Source organism: Miscanthus floridulus, chromosome 9 (genome assembly GCF_019320115.1).
Source record: "Miscanthus floridulus cultivar M001 chromosome 9, ASM1932011v1, whole genome shotgun sequence".
Taxonomy (NCBI): Eukaryota; Viridiplantae; Streptophyta; class Magnoliopsida; order Poales; family Poaceae; genus Miscanthus; species Miscanthus floridulus.
The window spans coordinates 138,568,441-138,584,418 of record NC_089588.1 but is presented as its reverse complement, the minus strand read 5'-3'; the positions used below and the strand labels follow the sequence as shown (position 1 = coordinate 138,584,418).

The following is a 15,978-nucleotide window of genomic DNA, read 5'->3' as shown; positions in this document are numbered from 1 at the left end:
CCCAATTGTGTAGCGACGGCAGGCAACAATTAGTCCCAGTTATAGCCCAGAGCCGGGACTAAAGGTTATCCTTTAGTCCTGGCTGAACCCTCCAACCGGGAATAAATCTTTACTCCCGGCTTGAGGCTCCAGCCAGGACTAAAGGATGACCTTTAGTCCCAGCTCTGGGCTATAACCGAGATAAAATCTTTCTTGATAAAATAATATAGTCGCGCTGGACAAAAAAAATAGGGCAGCCAGGCATTGAACCCACGACCTCATAGCCAAGGTCCAAACCACAGCGCACTAGCTAGCCATCTGAACTAAGTCACTTTCTCGACAAGAAAGCACCCAAACATTTATTTAATAAGAGAAAAGACCCTTTAATTGATTATATTCTTTTGTTAACTATACTTTGAATTTTCTGGTCCATGTGCTTTCTAGTGCCTGATTGATCTCATAATTTTTATCAAGGTTTCAAATGCACAGTGTGAAGCCACCACCAAGTTCGAGATTTTTCTGAATTGGTTTGGTAATTTTTTCACTTTAATTGAATTTCCACGCGACTTCACCGATTAATTAGACATTGAACTGAGTCCACCCCCGAAAAGATCCGGAATGGTGCCAAACTTTGCCAAATCATCTCTTGTGCCCTAGGAGACAAATATTTGTGGAGGTTGATGCAAAATTATATTGTTTTGAATATGTAATTCACCGTATTTCGTCTCACGCGGCACAGAAAAATGTAATAATAAAAATAATTATCAGAAAAACCTAAGATCTTATGTAGGGCCATATTTTGGGTGTAAATGACTGCCAAAAAAATTTAAAGCCATTTCGACATAGGTGGAGTCGACGTGCTTCACAGAGGTATATAGAACCTTTCGTCGAACCCTATCTATACACCTAGGTTCTCTGGGATTCTGAGGTCCATATGCTTTCTAGTGCCGGATTGGGCTAAAACTTTTTCTCAAGACTTCAAATGCCTTATGTGTAGCCACCATCAAGTTTGAGATTTTTCTAAGGTGGTTTGGTACTTTTCTCACTTTAATTGAATTTTCGCGTGAATTCACCGATTAATTATACATTGAACTGGGTCCACCCCCTAAATGATCCAGAATGGTGCCAAACTTTGCCAAATGGTCTATTGTGCCCTAGGAGACAAATATTTGTGGAGGTTGATGCAAAATTATATTGTTTTCAATATGTAATTCACCGTATTTCGTCTCACGCGGCACAAAGAAAAATGTAATAATAAAAATAATTATCAGAAAAATCTAAGATCTTGTGTGGGGCCATATTTTAGGTGTAAATGACTGCCAAAAAAATTTCAAGCCATTTCGACATAGCTAGAGTCGACGTGCTTCACAGAGGTATATAGAACCTTTCGTCGAACTCTGAAGTCCATTTGCTTTCCAGTGCCGGATTGGTCTCAAACTTTTTCTCAAGACTACAAATGCCCTGTGTGTAGCCACCACCAAGTTTGAGATTTTTCTGAGGTGGTTTGGTACTTTTTTAACTTTAATTGAATTTCCGCCCGAACTCGCCGATTAATTATACAATGATTAATGAAGAACCTAAAGATTTACGTTACAATTACATGAAAACTAATTTCCTATCGAAAACCAATAAATTTAATAATTTCAATTAAAGTCTACATTTTTGCATTAACAAAAATAGTGAGTATTAGTTGCATTATGTTCAACATTTATAATAAAAAACACAATAGTTTTGGTCACATATTTTTTGTGTGCAGTAAATAAAAATAAAGTTTATTACTTTTTCTAAAAAAATTTATGCCTAGTATTGAATTTACTGCGCAAATAATAAGACTTAAACATTTAAATACAAAACATATATAAAATAAACTAATATGCTTAAATGTTGGCGAAAAATGAAAATGTAGTCCACCTTTAGTCCCGGCTCCTGCCACCAGCTGGGACTAAAGGTGGGCTGCATTTGGCGGCCTGCTAAAAAATCCTTTAGTCCCCACTCCTTCCAACAGCCAGGACTAAAGGTCCCCCCTTTAGTCCCGGCTGGTGGCAGGAGCCGGGACTAAAGGTGCTTTAGTCCTGGGCGGTGGATAGAGCCGGGACTAAAGGTCCCTCTCCTATATACCATCGCCTCCCTTCTCTCTTCCTCCTCATCGATCGTCTTCGTCTTCAGCGCGTCCCCAGAGCTCCGCCACTGCTGATTCGCCTCCCCGGCCACCCCCGACGCAGCCTTCCTCACCGGAGGGCACCTCGAGGCTCGCCCACCTCGCCGGAGCAGCCCCGATGCCGCGCCCCTCACCGAGGAGCCCCCGGCAGCCCCTGATGCCACGCGCGCACCACGCCACCGCTGATTTCGCCTTCCCGGCCACCCCCGACGCCGCCTTCCTCACAGGAGGGCACCCCGACGCCCACCCACCTCGCCGGAGTAGCCCCGACGCCGCGCCCCTCAAGGAGGAGCCCCTGGCTGCCCCCGACGCCGCGCGCGCGCCACGTCGCCGCCGATTTCGCTTGGGCCACCCCGGCCCGACACCGCGCCTTCTTCCTCACCGGAGGGCATCCCGACTCCCACCCACACCTCGCCGGAGTAGCCCCGACGACGCCGCGCCCGGCCAGGAGCCCCCGTGCCTCGATCCAGCGCCGCTGTCCACCACCGCCCGTCGCCAACACTCCATTAATTCTAAACCGCCGGTATATATATATTATATTTATTATATTTATGAATTATATTGATGAAATGTGTATTAATGTATATATGTATGAAATTATATATGTATGAAATGTGTATATATATATATATCAATTAATGTATATATGTATGAAATTATGTATGTATGAAATGTGTATATATATATCAATTAATGTATATATGTATGAAATTAATGTTTGTATATATATATCAATTAATGTATACATGTATAATTTTTCCTTAGGAAAAAAAATCAATTATGTTATATTCTGATACCATGTGGCCTATACCCTAAACCCTAAACCCTAAACCACCCTAAACCCTCCCCGGCCACCGACCCTGGCCGACCGCCCCGCACAGGCACCACCGCCCCGAAATGTGTATGAAATGTCTATGAAACCCTAATTGCATAATTATTGTTTTATAATTGTTTAGGCTCTCTATGGCCGACCCGAGAGACGATGACCTGGAGGCGGAAATGATGGATATTATCAACACTGGCACTGAACATTGTGCCGATGTTGATAATGACCAGCAGGAAGACGACGGGAGTCAATACTTGAATCTCGATCATATTGTTGAGGAAGTTGTTCATGAAGATAATTCCGGCGAGGTATATATTTCTCAATATCTAGCTCATTTATTTATTATGCATACATGTAGCCCACTGGATTGACCTTCGTTTTCTAATACTTTTTGTGTTTCTATGCGTACATAGCCGTCTAGATCGACGACGACGACGGGGAACACAAAGAATGTTCGAGGGGCCAAAAGGCCGTTGGAAGGCCGCTACATCATCTCAGAATTCAACGTGGCTACAGGCGAACCACTAGAACAATATGCACATAAATTCATGTACCACTGTGGGTACCTTGTAAGGGACAAGCTCCCGATCAATGCCCGTGAATGCAAAAAAAATAACAATGCTCCTCATATTAGTTATGTCTCTGATAAGGACAAGGAGCTGATTTGGCAAGATGTTCTTGCACATTTCACGCTCCAAACAGATGATTATCATGAAGACATCACCCACGAAAGGTTGACGGAGCGAGTTAGGCACTGGACAATGAAGAAGATGGCCACCCAATTCCAATCTTGGAAGAAGCAGCTGTACAAATCATACGTCAAAAAGAACAAGACTCCAAATTGGAACGATAAGGGCCCAATCGCGAAGGCAAGGCCCTACTGGGAGGAATTTGTACAGTACAAGACATCAGAAGAGGGTGCGGAATGGGCGAGAAGGAACCAAGAGAATTCCAAACAAAAGCAATACCACCATAACATGGGATCAGGTGGCTACGCGACTTCCGTTCCCAAGTGGCAAAAAATGGAAGCAGACCTTATTGCCAAGGGGGTCGTACCTGAATCAGCACTATGGCCTGAACGCACAAAGCGTTGGTTTTTAGGTCATGGGGGAGGATTGGACCCAGTCATCGGGAAGCTCATCCATGGCACAAAACTCGAAAGAGCAACAGAAAGGTTGATTCAAATTGTAAAAGCTAGAGATAGTGGACTATTCCGGCCCAGCAGAGAGAAAGATGAACTGACACATTCCATCGGGACTGCTGAGCATTGTGGATGAACTAGAGGCAAAGGGGCCGTTCTGTGGGTGCAAGGTTTCCCTGAATGGATCGATTCGTACAGAAGCCGCCAGAGATGGAAGGATGAGGAGGCAGAGAGGATCCGCATCTTGTAGCAATATGTTATTGAGTCATGGGAAGCGGTGCTTGAATCACAAAAGGCGAGAAAAAGAAATGCAAGCGAAAATACAAGAGGAAGTCGCAAGGCAAGTGCAAATACAATTGAGTGCCCACGAGATTACAACAGCTCCGAGAATCAACATTGCCCCCCCCCCCCCCGATCAGTTGAGAAGCAGTTGTGCTTCTACGGAGCTGCCTGATGCCATAAAAGATGCAGAGCTGCGCTTCCCCATGGATGACGTCACTGAACCTTTTACATCATGTGAGCTGCACATTCCAAAAGATAATGGCACAGTGAAGGTGGCTATTGGTGTTGTAAACCCTATCGACCGTACCAAGACACCAAGAATCCATGGGGCAGTAGTACCAGCTGGATATGCTACCGTCTCGGTGGATAAAGCTATTGAAGGTTTTAGCGATGTGCCTCTTGACATTCAAGGAGGTGATGGGGAGAAGACCGTGGGAGAAGCAGAGAAGTCATTCATTGCATGGCGCAAGCGCTACATCAATATTCCCGGGAAGCCGTTGCCGCACAATAGGTACGGATGAAAGTGAACGAAATAATTTTTTTATTAATTTTATATTGCCTCTTAAATAACAATTGACTCATTGTCTTCTATACGCACACAGCAGGGCCTCCCCCAACCTAAGTCCAATAGTACAATCACCAGACCAGCATAGTGCTCCGGGCGGCGGTTATGATGGGGTAGAAGACATGGCTGCATCCCCACCATCTCCAAGACGGTCTCCATCGCCGCCGCCACCGCCTCCAAGGCGTTCCCCAATGCCGCCTCGAAGGTCTCCAACGCCTGTTCCCCCACCTCCTCCTATGAACCAGGGAAGACGGCTACAAACAAATAAGCCATCTGCCCCGCCGGCGAAGACGACCAAGAAGGCCCCCGTGAAACCAAGGCCAATTCCACAGAAATTGCCTGGTGAAATGAGTAAAGAGGAGTTAGATGATGCGGTTAAAAAACCGTCGAAGCATTCTTCTTAGGCATAGGGAAGAGGAAGCAGCAGGAGCAGAAGCACTTCCACCTACCTCCAGCTAAACTAAGGCGGATGGTGGAAGCTGAGCAGAAAAAGAGGCGGCAAGCTCGTAAGCCCTCGCCATCATCAGACTTTGACCGCACTCTTAGCAAGATAATCAAGAAAGCTGCTAAAGCAGGGAAAACTATTGCACAACTCGAAGAACAAGAATTGCAATCAGTCCCTCCTCTAGTTATTGCTAATGAATATGGCTCAAACATAGATATGCGTGTCACCGGAAAGAGTTCTATATTTCTGTCAGAATCAAAGACGACCATTGGTTCTGTGGTGATGACGTTATGTACATTGAGGTTGCTGAATTACACCAACTAGTCCACCGGAACTCTCTCGACAAGACTCTCATCAGCTGCTATTGTTTGTAAGTGATTCTTTCTACTAATTAATAATAAGTCGCTACGTACGTACATGTCTGTGTTTATTATCCTCACTCTATATATATGATGCAGGTTTGAGATGGGAGAGTGCAAAAAGAGAGGGTGTACTGATATTGGTTTCATTGATCCACATATCGTATTCAAAAACCCTAAACCCCAACCAACATAGAAAGCAAAAACGGAGGCCAATATCAAGATGTTCTTAGAGAAGCAACGTGACAAGAAATGTATACTCTTCCCCTACAACTTCAGGTAAGTTTTCATAATGTCGACGATCGTGTATCCATATATATATGTTCACTATACCTGTTAGCTAATTAATGAGTGTTAATGGACATGGCAGTGAACACTGGATATTGATGGAACTCGATCTGGAGAAAGGTCTTCTAGGCATCTGGGACTCGATGAGAAAAGAGCAAAAAGAGTTCCAAGAGATGATAGATATTATTCAGAGGTAATTGCAGTCTCACTAGCAAAACTATTCCAGTCTCTCTGCATGCAAATTAATGGTCCAAATATTTTTTATGTTATTTGGTAGTTGTTGGGAAAAGGTCTGTCAGGAACATCATATGAAACGCAAAGTGCCATTGAAAGTAGTGATATACAAAGTAAGTACTATATACCTACCTTAGTTCAATTTCCCTATGCTCAGATGATGACGAATCTTTTTCTCGTAAAGTGGGTTCTGCTGCAGCCCCAGGGGACCAATCTCCGTGGATACTATGTTTGTGAGTTCATGAGAGTGTGCTCAAAAAGAACTAGTCTAGAGCAAAAAAGGGTAAGTGTACATATATATATATATATATATATTCTTCATACATATATTTATATATATATATTCGTGATAGATATAATTTATTTATCATTATTCTTGATACATGTATATATATATACTAATATACTTTTTCTGTATCTCATATCTCAAATTGAAGACTCGTTGGTTGAAGGAAAAAACCCTGGACACACACCATCTCAAAGCAATCCAAGAGACAATAGGTGGATTTCTGAATGATCAGGTCTTAACTCCCGGCGGCGAGTTTTACTATGACCCAAATATGTGATGATGAAAGCCAAATTTCATATTGATCCAAAGAACATGTGATGATGAAATGTACAATTAATGCAAACTTTACATGTGACGATGAAATGTAATATTATGTTTTAGTTTACTTTTACTTGTGTTGCTTGCGTGCATTGATCGAGCGAAAACTTTACAGTATTCGTGCGTATACGTATATTACTTTGCAGCGAATAATGCGTATTCGAAAACCAAATTAAAACAAAAAAGAATCATCAATTGAAATAAGTAGGAAATGAAAAAAAAGACCCTTTAGTCCCGGTTGGTAATACCAACCGGGAATAAAGGGGCTAGCCCAGGCGCTGGCGTGGCTACCTTTTTAGTCCGGGTTGGTATCACCAACCGGGACTAAAGGTCCACTTCTATTTCTAGCTACTAACCCTTTATTCCCGAACTCCTATTCCCGGCTGCGTAACCGGGAATAAAGGGGGTTGGTAGCCGGGAATAGAAGCCCTTTTTTTACTAGTGACACGAAGCAAACAATAGATCTAAATTAGAATAGTACACCAAATATAAAATCAAGATGAAAAGTAATGAAATGAATCTACGTCTCGCTACGAACATACAGACGCGAGAGGCACGCTAACTGTAGTTACGATGCCAAAGAAATGATTACCAAAAGATTATTCTTAAAGGAGAAAAAGAAAACTGCAAGCTTCATTTATTTTAATTATATAAAAGTATGTATAGAATATTCCAGAGAAATATCATATTAAGTCAATTTGTATTCTGAATTAGAAAACCAAGATAACTAATTATATTTTATTTATAAATCTCATTGCATAAACATTAATTATATTAATATTTAACTTATAGAATTCATATTATTTGCCATGTTAACCGTCGCTAAGATCATTGGAACGCAAGAATCATGCAGAAAAGCATTGTACTATTTGAACAGAGATTTATTTGTAAAGAAAACTGAACTGCAGCCTAATTACTTAAATTCTATTAAAGCAATGTGAACACCCGACATGATATTTGAAGAGCTTCAGAATTAGACCCAGAAACGACTTGATGAAATTTTATTTATACAAGATTAAATGTTGAATTACTATGCAAGGATAATGTAGGCGTCACATCAGCAAAGTATTTAGCCGATTAAATAATGTGGCATACCATTTATTATTACAAGATGCAGCTGACTTGATCACGTACGTGCTTTCTCGGTCTTGCATGAACTGCAGACACATGCTTAGCATGCCTGGCTCCAGGGAACGACGTAGTTGTTTGCTTGCGAGTGCTGGCAACGACAGAAAGTTACACGTTTTCATGGCCAGTTCCACGGAGGCGACAACGCATGGAACTACGAACAAGGCAGAGAGCAAGATGGGGTTCCATAGATGTGCTCACCATCAATCCATCAGTCGGCGAAGAATAGCGCTGACGTGCTCAATTTGGACAAGAAGATGGTGCTTCACGTAGAAGGACTCCTCTGCTCTCCTGGCCGTGGATCGGTAGCCGGTTGCAGAGGACGGAAAGGCGGCAGATGGCGTCAACAATAGCGGCGGGTGTGCTTCTGAGCTCGGCGAGATCCAAAACCAGGGGCAGCGCGGGGCTAGGACAAGCCGGCGGTGTCGACAACTGCGATAGCGAGAGGAGGACAAAAATCTAATTTACTACACGAGAGATTTCCCAAACTAGGGGCTCCTCTTAAGATAGCTTTGGTGTGCTTTGCCTAAGGGGTTGGTTGATATATATAGGAAGAAAAACTCCCCACATCTATGTCAACTAGCGATATGGTATTAATTGACGTTGCACCATCCACCTGCACTAATGACCTAAATAAACATTAAAGCCCATTAGTAAATAAATGCATGGGCCTTCATGATTTATTAGGATTATTGTACATAGGCTTTGAGCGTTGGAAAAAATTAGAGATTTATTATTTTTGGAATTAATTAATTTCATGGATAAAATAATTCTAGAAAAGTCTAGAATTATTATTTAAGCTGTGAAAAATACTCCGAGGCCTCTGAAAATTTGGGAAAAATTCTCAGACACTTTGGAACATGATGAACCCAAATAAAGTATTCGGAGCTCATAAAAAAATTTTTGGGAACTTGGAACATAAAGATTAAGGTGAAGGAGGTATGAATTACATTCTAGAAAGAAGCTGGAAAATTCCTAGAGATAGATATTCGTCTACTAAACGTATAAAAAAGAACACACATTTTGGACATAGAAACACGAGGTGCGACCGGCATGAATGCAACAAACACGCTTCTACCTTATGATAAATTTTAAATTAATGAAAATTTTTATTTTCCTATGTTTCCATGTGCACGATAATTCATAAATAAATCATTTTAACTCTATTTTCGAAAGTGGCAAATTTTGGGGTGTTATAGTCAAGGAGCGAAAGACCGTGGTTGACAACACGGACAAGCTCGAGAAAACCGGCACGCCATATGTATGGCACGTAACGCTCGTCCCACTGGTGCGCCCTGGTGTGCGTGCGGGGCCTCAAAGGAGGCAAGGCCACCTCTGCGTCGTTGTCACTCAAGATGTATTATCGGTGCTGGTCGTCGTACACCACCTCAAAAATGGGGTACAACGGGTGCTGCGTGGGGAGGGCCATCCTGTTACAAATTGATAAACAAAGGATAGAGTTTTCAAATTAACAAAATTCAAATTAACATTATGTAGCATTACAAAATTTGAACTACTTGTTATGTAATATGAAAGCACATGTATATATTCAAAGTAAAATTAACAGACATATCACGCACTAGTAACATAAACAACTTCACTAGGAATATACGCATTTGACGAAACTTCATGAAGTCATCAAAATCGACGTATCACGCACTAGTAAGTACCGACATTTGTAAACTAGTATCTATACCCAAAATCCCAAACTAAATAACTAACTATAAACTAAATAATAAATACCTAATCAATCCCTAAACCCAAAATCCTAACCTCAAACCTAAAAACTACCTAAGTAAATCATAAACAAATTCACTAACCTAACTATCCTAAATCACTAACTATCGTAAATCACTAACTATCATAAATCAATAACAATCCTATATTACTAATTATCCTATATTCACTAACCTAACTATCCTAAAACCCTAACTATCCTATATTACTAATTATCCTAAATCACTAATTATCCTAAAACAATAATAATCAAAATAACATGAAATCGTACCTTAGGAGCAGGCGGCCTAGACGCGCCGGCGTTCGTGGCGCGGTCGGCGCGTGCACGGGCAGGCGCGGCGTGGGCGGGCGCGGCCGCGTGCGGGCGCTGGCGGTCGGCGGGCGGCTGGTGGCGGGCAGGCGGGCAGGTGCGGACGGGGGGCTAGCTCGCGATATTTATTCGGCTCTGCCACGCCATGGATCAGGGCGCGGCAGTGCTGCGCCAAGATCGGTGGCGCGACAGGCCCTGCCCCATCAGCGATCAGCGATTCCGGTCGCCGCCACATCAGCCCCTGCCGTGCCACCATGCATGGCGCGGCACAGGCATTTGGCCGCGCCAGGGCAATAGGCGCGGCCAAAAGTGTTAGTTTTTTTTAAAAAAAAACCGACCGTGTTAGATTTAAAATTAGTTTTTAAAAAGTGCTAAAATTAAAAAAAAAATCCGCTCTGACCCCTTGGAATGTTTTATCGGCTAAGGAAGAGTTGGAGAGGAAGAGGAGTCGGGAGAGGAAGCATACATTCCTGGCAAAGCTACTCCATACACTACGGGAGAGGCAAAATTCCCCGAGTGTCTCTGGCTTCCCCGAGTGCCAAAAATCGGGCACTCGGGAAAGATAATCTTCCCCGAGTGTTGCACTCGGGGAAGAATTGCACTCGGGGAAGAGAGGCTTTCCCGAGTGCCGAAGAGATCCTGGCACTCGGTAAAGAGCAGCACTCGGCAAAGGCCCTCTTCCCCGAGTGCAACACTCGGGGAAGATCGGCACTCGGCAAAGAAACCTGTTACTTGACGGTTCACCCCCCCATGCCGTTAAAACTTAAAAGAAAAAAAATCTTTCCCGAGTGCCTTTCCTGGCACTCGGGGAAGAGTCCCTTTCCCGAGTGCCAGAGCAGGGCACTCGGGGAAGAGGCTGTCTTCCCCGAGTGCCCTGTCCTGGCACTCGGGAAAGGGCCTCTTCCCCAAGTGTCTTCCCTGGCACTCGGGGAAGAATTTTTGTTTTTTTTTGTTTTTTTTGCCTTATTTTTTTGTGAGGCCTTCCCACATTATTTAAAACTCCCTGTTCAAATTTGGGACAATTTTAACTTTTTTTGTTATATTTCGTTAGTTTTTTTCGTTTCGTTGAATTTTTTTGCATACTTCGAATTTGAACTGCAGGTGCATGAAATAATAGAATTTGGTGATTCAAAAAATTATATTAATGATATTTGGTGTATGTTGAGGCCTTATCCAGGAACTCGCATGAAATGTCGAGCATCTTGTTGACGTAACATGACGAATAACTTGCGGGAAAAGTGTTTTTAAATTATATAAAATCCGAACGAAGTCCAAAAATCACGAAACTTGTCTGGGCGTCGTGTTATCGCATGTAGAGGCTATGATAAAAAATCGAGAAGATTTCGAACAAGTTGCGATGTCAGATGCCTAAAACCCAGACATCCCCGCATGCCTCTACAAGTGATCACATGCAGAGATGTCTGGGTTTTAGGCATCCAACATCGCAACTTGCTCAAAACCTTCTTAATTTTTTATCATAGTCTCTACATACGATAACACGACGCCCAGACAAGTTTCGTGATTTTCGGACTTTGTTCGGATTTTATATAATTTAAATACACTTTTCCCGCAAGTTGTTCGTCATGTTACGTCAACAAGATGCTCGACATTTCATGCGAGTTCCTGGATAAGGCCTCAACATACACCAAATATCATTAATATAATTTTTTGAATCACCAAATTCCATTATTTCATGCACCTGCCGTTCAAATTCAAAGTATGCAAAAAAATTTAACGAAACGAAAAAAACTAATGAAATATATCAAAAAAAGTCAAAATTGTTCCAAATTTGAACAGAAAGTTTTAAATAATGTGGGAAGGCCTCACAAAAAAAATGAGGCAAAAAAAACAAAAAAAAACAAAAATTCTTCCCCGAGTGCCTTCTCTAGCACTAGAGGAAGATGCCCTTTCCCGAGTGCCAGGACGAGGCACTCGAGGAAGACTTCAAAAAAAAAAAAAAAGCCCAGCAGGCCTTATCTAAACCTAACCGGCCACCCCACACCCGCACGTCGCCCGCCCGTACGCGCTACCACGCCGCCGCCAGCCCCCTCCGCCGCTGCCGCTCGCCGCGCCCGCGCCACCGCCACGCCGCTCGCCGGCCCAGCGCCACCGCAGCGCCGCGCGCCCCCGCAGCCCCCGCAGGCCCCGCCGGCGCGCCCCCGCAGCCCGAGACGGCGGCGCAACCCCGCCGGCGCGCCCCCGCAGCCCCCGCGCCGCGCGCCCCCGCAGCCCTCGCCGGCGCGCCCCCGCAGCCCGAGACGGCGGCGCGGCCCCGCCGGCGCGCCCCCGCAGCCCCCGCGCCGCGCGCCCCCACAGCCCCCGCAGGCCCCGCCGGCTCGCCCCCGCAGCCCGAGACGGCGGCGCGGCCCCGCCGGCGCGCCCCTGTCCCTGCGCGTCGAGGTCCATGCGGCCGTCGCGCCCCCTCCCCGGCCCCTGCGGCCGGCCCCGAGTGACGGCTTCATCCCCTGCGGGGAGGGAGCTCTGGGAGTGGGCATCCCTGGTGTCGCCCTTCTTCTTCTGGGGCACGGCTATGGTGGCCATGAAGGGGGTCATCCCCCGCACGGGTCCATTCTTCGTCGCCGCGCTGCGCCTGCTCCCCGCCGCCGCGCTGCTCGTCGCTTTCGCCGCCGCGCGCGGCAGGAAGCAGCCCTCCGGCTGGGAGGCCTGGCTCGACATCGCCGCGTTCGGACTCATCGACGCCGCTTGCTTCCAGGCGCGTAATCGTGGCCATGTTGACAGCTCAAGGCGTTGGTAGTTTTTAGCGTCTGTGCATGGAGTGTGTCTGTGATTCTTGGAATCTAACGCGCGGTGTTTATTCTTGCTTGCTTTCGCAGGGCTTTCTCGCGGAGGGATTGCAGAAGACGTCGGCTGGGCTCGCGAGCGTAAGGCGAAATCCAAACTCCCGCTGTCGTGGGGCTCTTGCTTCTCGAGGTTTGCCTTCTGCTGATGCTAGTTCAAACTTTTCATATGCAGTAGACAGTTTAGCAATCTTGAGACCTGAATATTGATTATAGTGACAAAAGTTTGATTGTTCATATTCTATTTTCTCCATGTTGAAGTGCAAGGCAAACATTCATGCATACATATGTATGCTCTTTATTATGCAATATTTTGGACCACACCTTAACTGATTTGGTGTTTAAAACAATTGTCTTCTGCAAACGTTCTATATTCTTCTCCACTGTTTCTATGTCAAGTGTATGTTTACAGCACATATCATCTGTAAAATGTTCAAAAATGGTTTATGGTTTATGGTCATCTGCACGCCCCCGCAGCCCCCGCCCTGCCACTGGTTTGGTTACTTGTGTTGCAACTTCCATACAAGGTGTATTTCTAACAGTCATTGTTTCTTTATGTGTGTAACTTTTAGCTTGATATATGTGTTGGGCTTTACATTCAGGAAAAGAAAATATGCCGATATGATAATCAATGGGTGAAATTAGCCAAAAGCAGTGTGACATGGCTGCAACCTTTGAATTGACGATAGGAATCGTAAGATGTTGTTTTGGTGTTCCTGTTGCAGGTTCTTCAGCCCACTTGGGATGGTTCCAGTTATTGCATTGGCGGGGCTTGGTCTTTTCGAGAGAGGATTCCCAGTGGTAAAGGCTCAGCTAATAATTTGCTCTTATCATTATCAATAATACGTGGCTTGTACTGTCAGAATATATGTTTCTTACGTGGGAGCTTCAGAGAAGTTCGTTTAAATCATATTAATTCAGTTACTATGAAGGACTGTAGCCTAAATGTGCATTATAGTAGTGTATATCAGTATTCTTCCCAGAAGCTCATTAGTCGATTTGATGTTCTTAGATTGGAACGTGTGTGGAGATTGGTCTTCCGATGCTTGTCCTGTTTGTGGCACTTTCCCAATATCTGAAGCACGTACAAGTGTGCCATTTTCCGATATTGGAGAGGTTCTCAGTGCTCATCTCCATCGCACTTGTCTGGTTATATGCCCACATCCTCACTGTGAGTGGGGCATACAAACATAGTTCGCAGGTCACCCAACTCAACTGCCGAACTGACCGTGCAAACCTCATCACAACCATGCCATGGTCTGTAGATTGATGCTTCAACCATTGCTTTATTTTCATCTCATTCTTTCACACTTATGGAATGAACTTGTTTGATCTCCTCAGGTTTGATGTTCCCTACCCACTGCAATGGGGTCCCCCGACTTTCAGCGCAGATCATTCATTCGGCATGATGGCTGCTGTGGTGGTGTCCTTGGTAGAGGTAAGGGCATCTCCAAGGAAACCCCTTAAAACACTTCCCCGTCTGTTTTCTCTCCTCATTGTACAAAACAGCAATCTAATAGCACTCATCTGTGCACCCATCTCTCTCTCAAATTTGGGGGAGGTTTGAGGGGTTTCCCATCTGTGCAATCCTACATGACAGTATGCTTTTGGGTAGACAAAGTGGCTTTCACTTTTAAATAAAGGATCAAATATTTAAACAAAGTGTACGGTCGTATTTCTTGCAACTAACCCAATAACTCGAGATCCATATCATATCAACTATGTTTTAGTGTTTTAAAAAGTATGACTTGCGAAAATTCAAATTATTTGAACTATGACATCTAAAAATTTAAATTTGAAATGTTGTCGAATGCTATGTGACTGAATATTTACATTCAAGTTATTGTGATGCCAAAGGAGACCTGAACTATAGTATAGTGTTGTTGTAGAATGTAAGAGAGAAGAAAAGATGGGGCATGAGAAAAACTAGTGGATACCATTCCCCCAGCCCTCAAATGCACAGATAGAAATAGCAGATGGGGGCAAATGGTTCCAGGCGCCACAACATCCCATTACTCCATGTGATCTCTAGCAGCATAGACAATGCAGTTACTTGACATCGTGCTGAACTTATTTGTCTGACTATTTTGAGCATTGCAGTCTACCGGAGCATTTAAGGCTGCTGCCCGGTTGGCAAGTGCGACGCCCCCACCACCATTTGTCCTGAGCAGGGGAATTGGATGGCAGGTCAGTTCTTGTCATACACTAAGAAACATTGAGATACTATCTTGTTGGTGACTCCTCTATGAGAAGATTAATATTTATTTTCTGTCTTCTGACATGTGAAAAATCAGGGAATCGGGCTGCTATTAGATGGGCTATTTGGTACTGCCAGCGGCGCTACTGTCTCTGTGTAAGTGTGTCTGCTTATTTGTCACAACAAGTTTGCATCCAGATCTCCAGTGTCATGCCATGCCTGGCATCATGTATATTACTTTGCCTAACAGGGAGAACGTCGGTCTCCTAGGATCAACCAGGATTGGTAGCAGAAGAGTCATTCAGATCTCCGCTGGTTTCATGATCTTCTTCTCCATCCTAGGTGAAATATTATTGTCAGTACAGTCAATAAAATGACACTGAACCAATTTTTCTCTGGTTCTCAACTCATTTTGTGGTTTCAGGGAAATTCGGAGCGCTGTTCGCCTCAATTCCATTCACACTGTTTGCTGCTATATACTGTGTATTGTTTGGCTATGTCGGTATGTAATATTTGAAATGTCAAAAGAAAATATCTCTGTTATAAATGTGGTGTTATAAATGAGGACTATGTAATATTTTTAGGGTACTTTTGAACGTGTGGTTTGTAATATATTGTGGATTTCGGACAAATTTGGTCGTTTGTGATATATAAATGTGGTTTGTGACATATTGGTGTTGATTTGTGGTTTGTGATATATATATATATATATATATATATATATATATATATATATATATATATATATATATATATATATATATATATGTGTGTGTGCGCTTTGTTGTTTACATGGAAAAGCAAAAAACAAAAAAAAAAGAATTTTAGAGGTGGCTTCCCCGAGTGCCTGTGCTGTGGCACTCGGGAAAGAGGGATTTTTTTTTAAAAAAAAACAAATTTCTTTGCCGAGTGCCTGAGCTGCGG

General features: G+C 43.9%; 2 protein-coding genes across 2 annotated transcripts; both read left to right on the top strand.

Moving 5' to 3' along the window:
- Positions 1-2,255: 2,255 nt before the first annotated feature.
- On the top strand, positions 2,256-5,355 carry LOC136481075 (proline-rich receptor-like protein kinase PERK10). The gene is made up of 3 exons (XM_066478453.1): positions 2,256-2,463; positions 4,798-4,897; positions 4,989-5,355. Exons 1-3 carry the CDS (start codon positions 2,256-2,258, stop codon positions 5,353-5,355), a joined length of 675 nt encoding a protein of 224 aa, XP_066334550.1.
- Positions 5,356-12,062: 6,707 nt separating this feature from the next.
- On the top strand, positions 12,063-15,723 carry LOC136483083 (nucleobase-ascorbate transporter 2-like). The gene is made up of 9 exons (XM_066480192.1): positions 12,063-12,806; positions 12,894-12,990; positions 13,583-13,658; positions 13,870-14,114; positions 14,199-14,295; positions 14,958-15,044; positions 15,152-15,210; positions 15,305-15,396; positions 15,479-15,723. Exons 1-9 carry the CDS (start codon positions 12,464-12,466, stop codon positions 15,562-15,564), a joined length of 1,182 nt encoding a protein of 393 aa, XP_066336289.1. The 5' UTR covers positions 12,063-12,463; the 3' UTR covers positions 15,565-15,723.
- The last annotated feature ends 255 nt before the right edge of the window (positions 15,724-15,978 follow it).

What these genes read in the sequence shown, in the direction of transcription:
- LOC136481075 (XM_066478453.1), top strand. Translation starts at nt 2,256, where the DNA reads ATGCCGCGCCCCTCACCGAGGAGCCCCCGGCAGCCCCTGATGCCACGC. An exon ending in CGACGCCGCGCGCGCGCCAC is followed by an intron (nt 2,464 to 4,797) that starts GTCGCCGCCGAT and finishes TTGACATTCAAG; the next exon opens with GAGGTGATGGGGAGAAGACC. An exon ending in AAGCCGTTGCCGCACAATAG is followed by an intron (nt 4,898 to 4,988) that starts GTACGGATGAAA and finishes ATACGCACACAG; the next exon opens with CAGGGCCTCCCCCAACCTAA.
- LOC136483083 (XM_066480192.1), top strand. Translation starts at nt 12,464, where the DNA reads ATGCGGCCGTCGCGCCCCCTCCCCGGCCCCTGCGGCCGGCCCCGAGTG. An exon ending in TCGAGAGAGGATTCCCAGTG is followed by an intron (nt 13,659 to 13,869) that starts GTAAAGGCTCAG and finishes TGATGTTCTTAG; the next exon opens with ATTGGAACGTGTGTGGAGAT. An exon ending in GCAGGGGAATTGGATGGCAG is followed by an intron (nt 15,045 to 15,151) that starts GTCAGTTCTTGT and finishes GTGAAAAATCAG; the next exon opens with GGAATCGGGCTGCTATTAGA.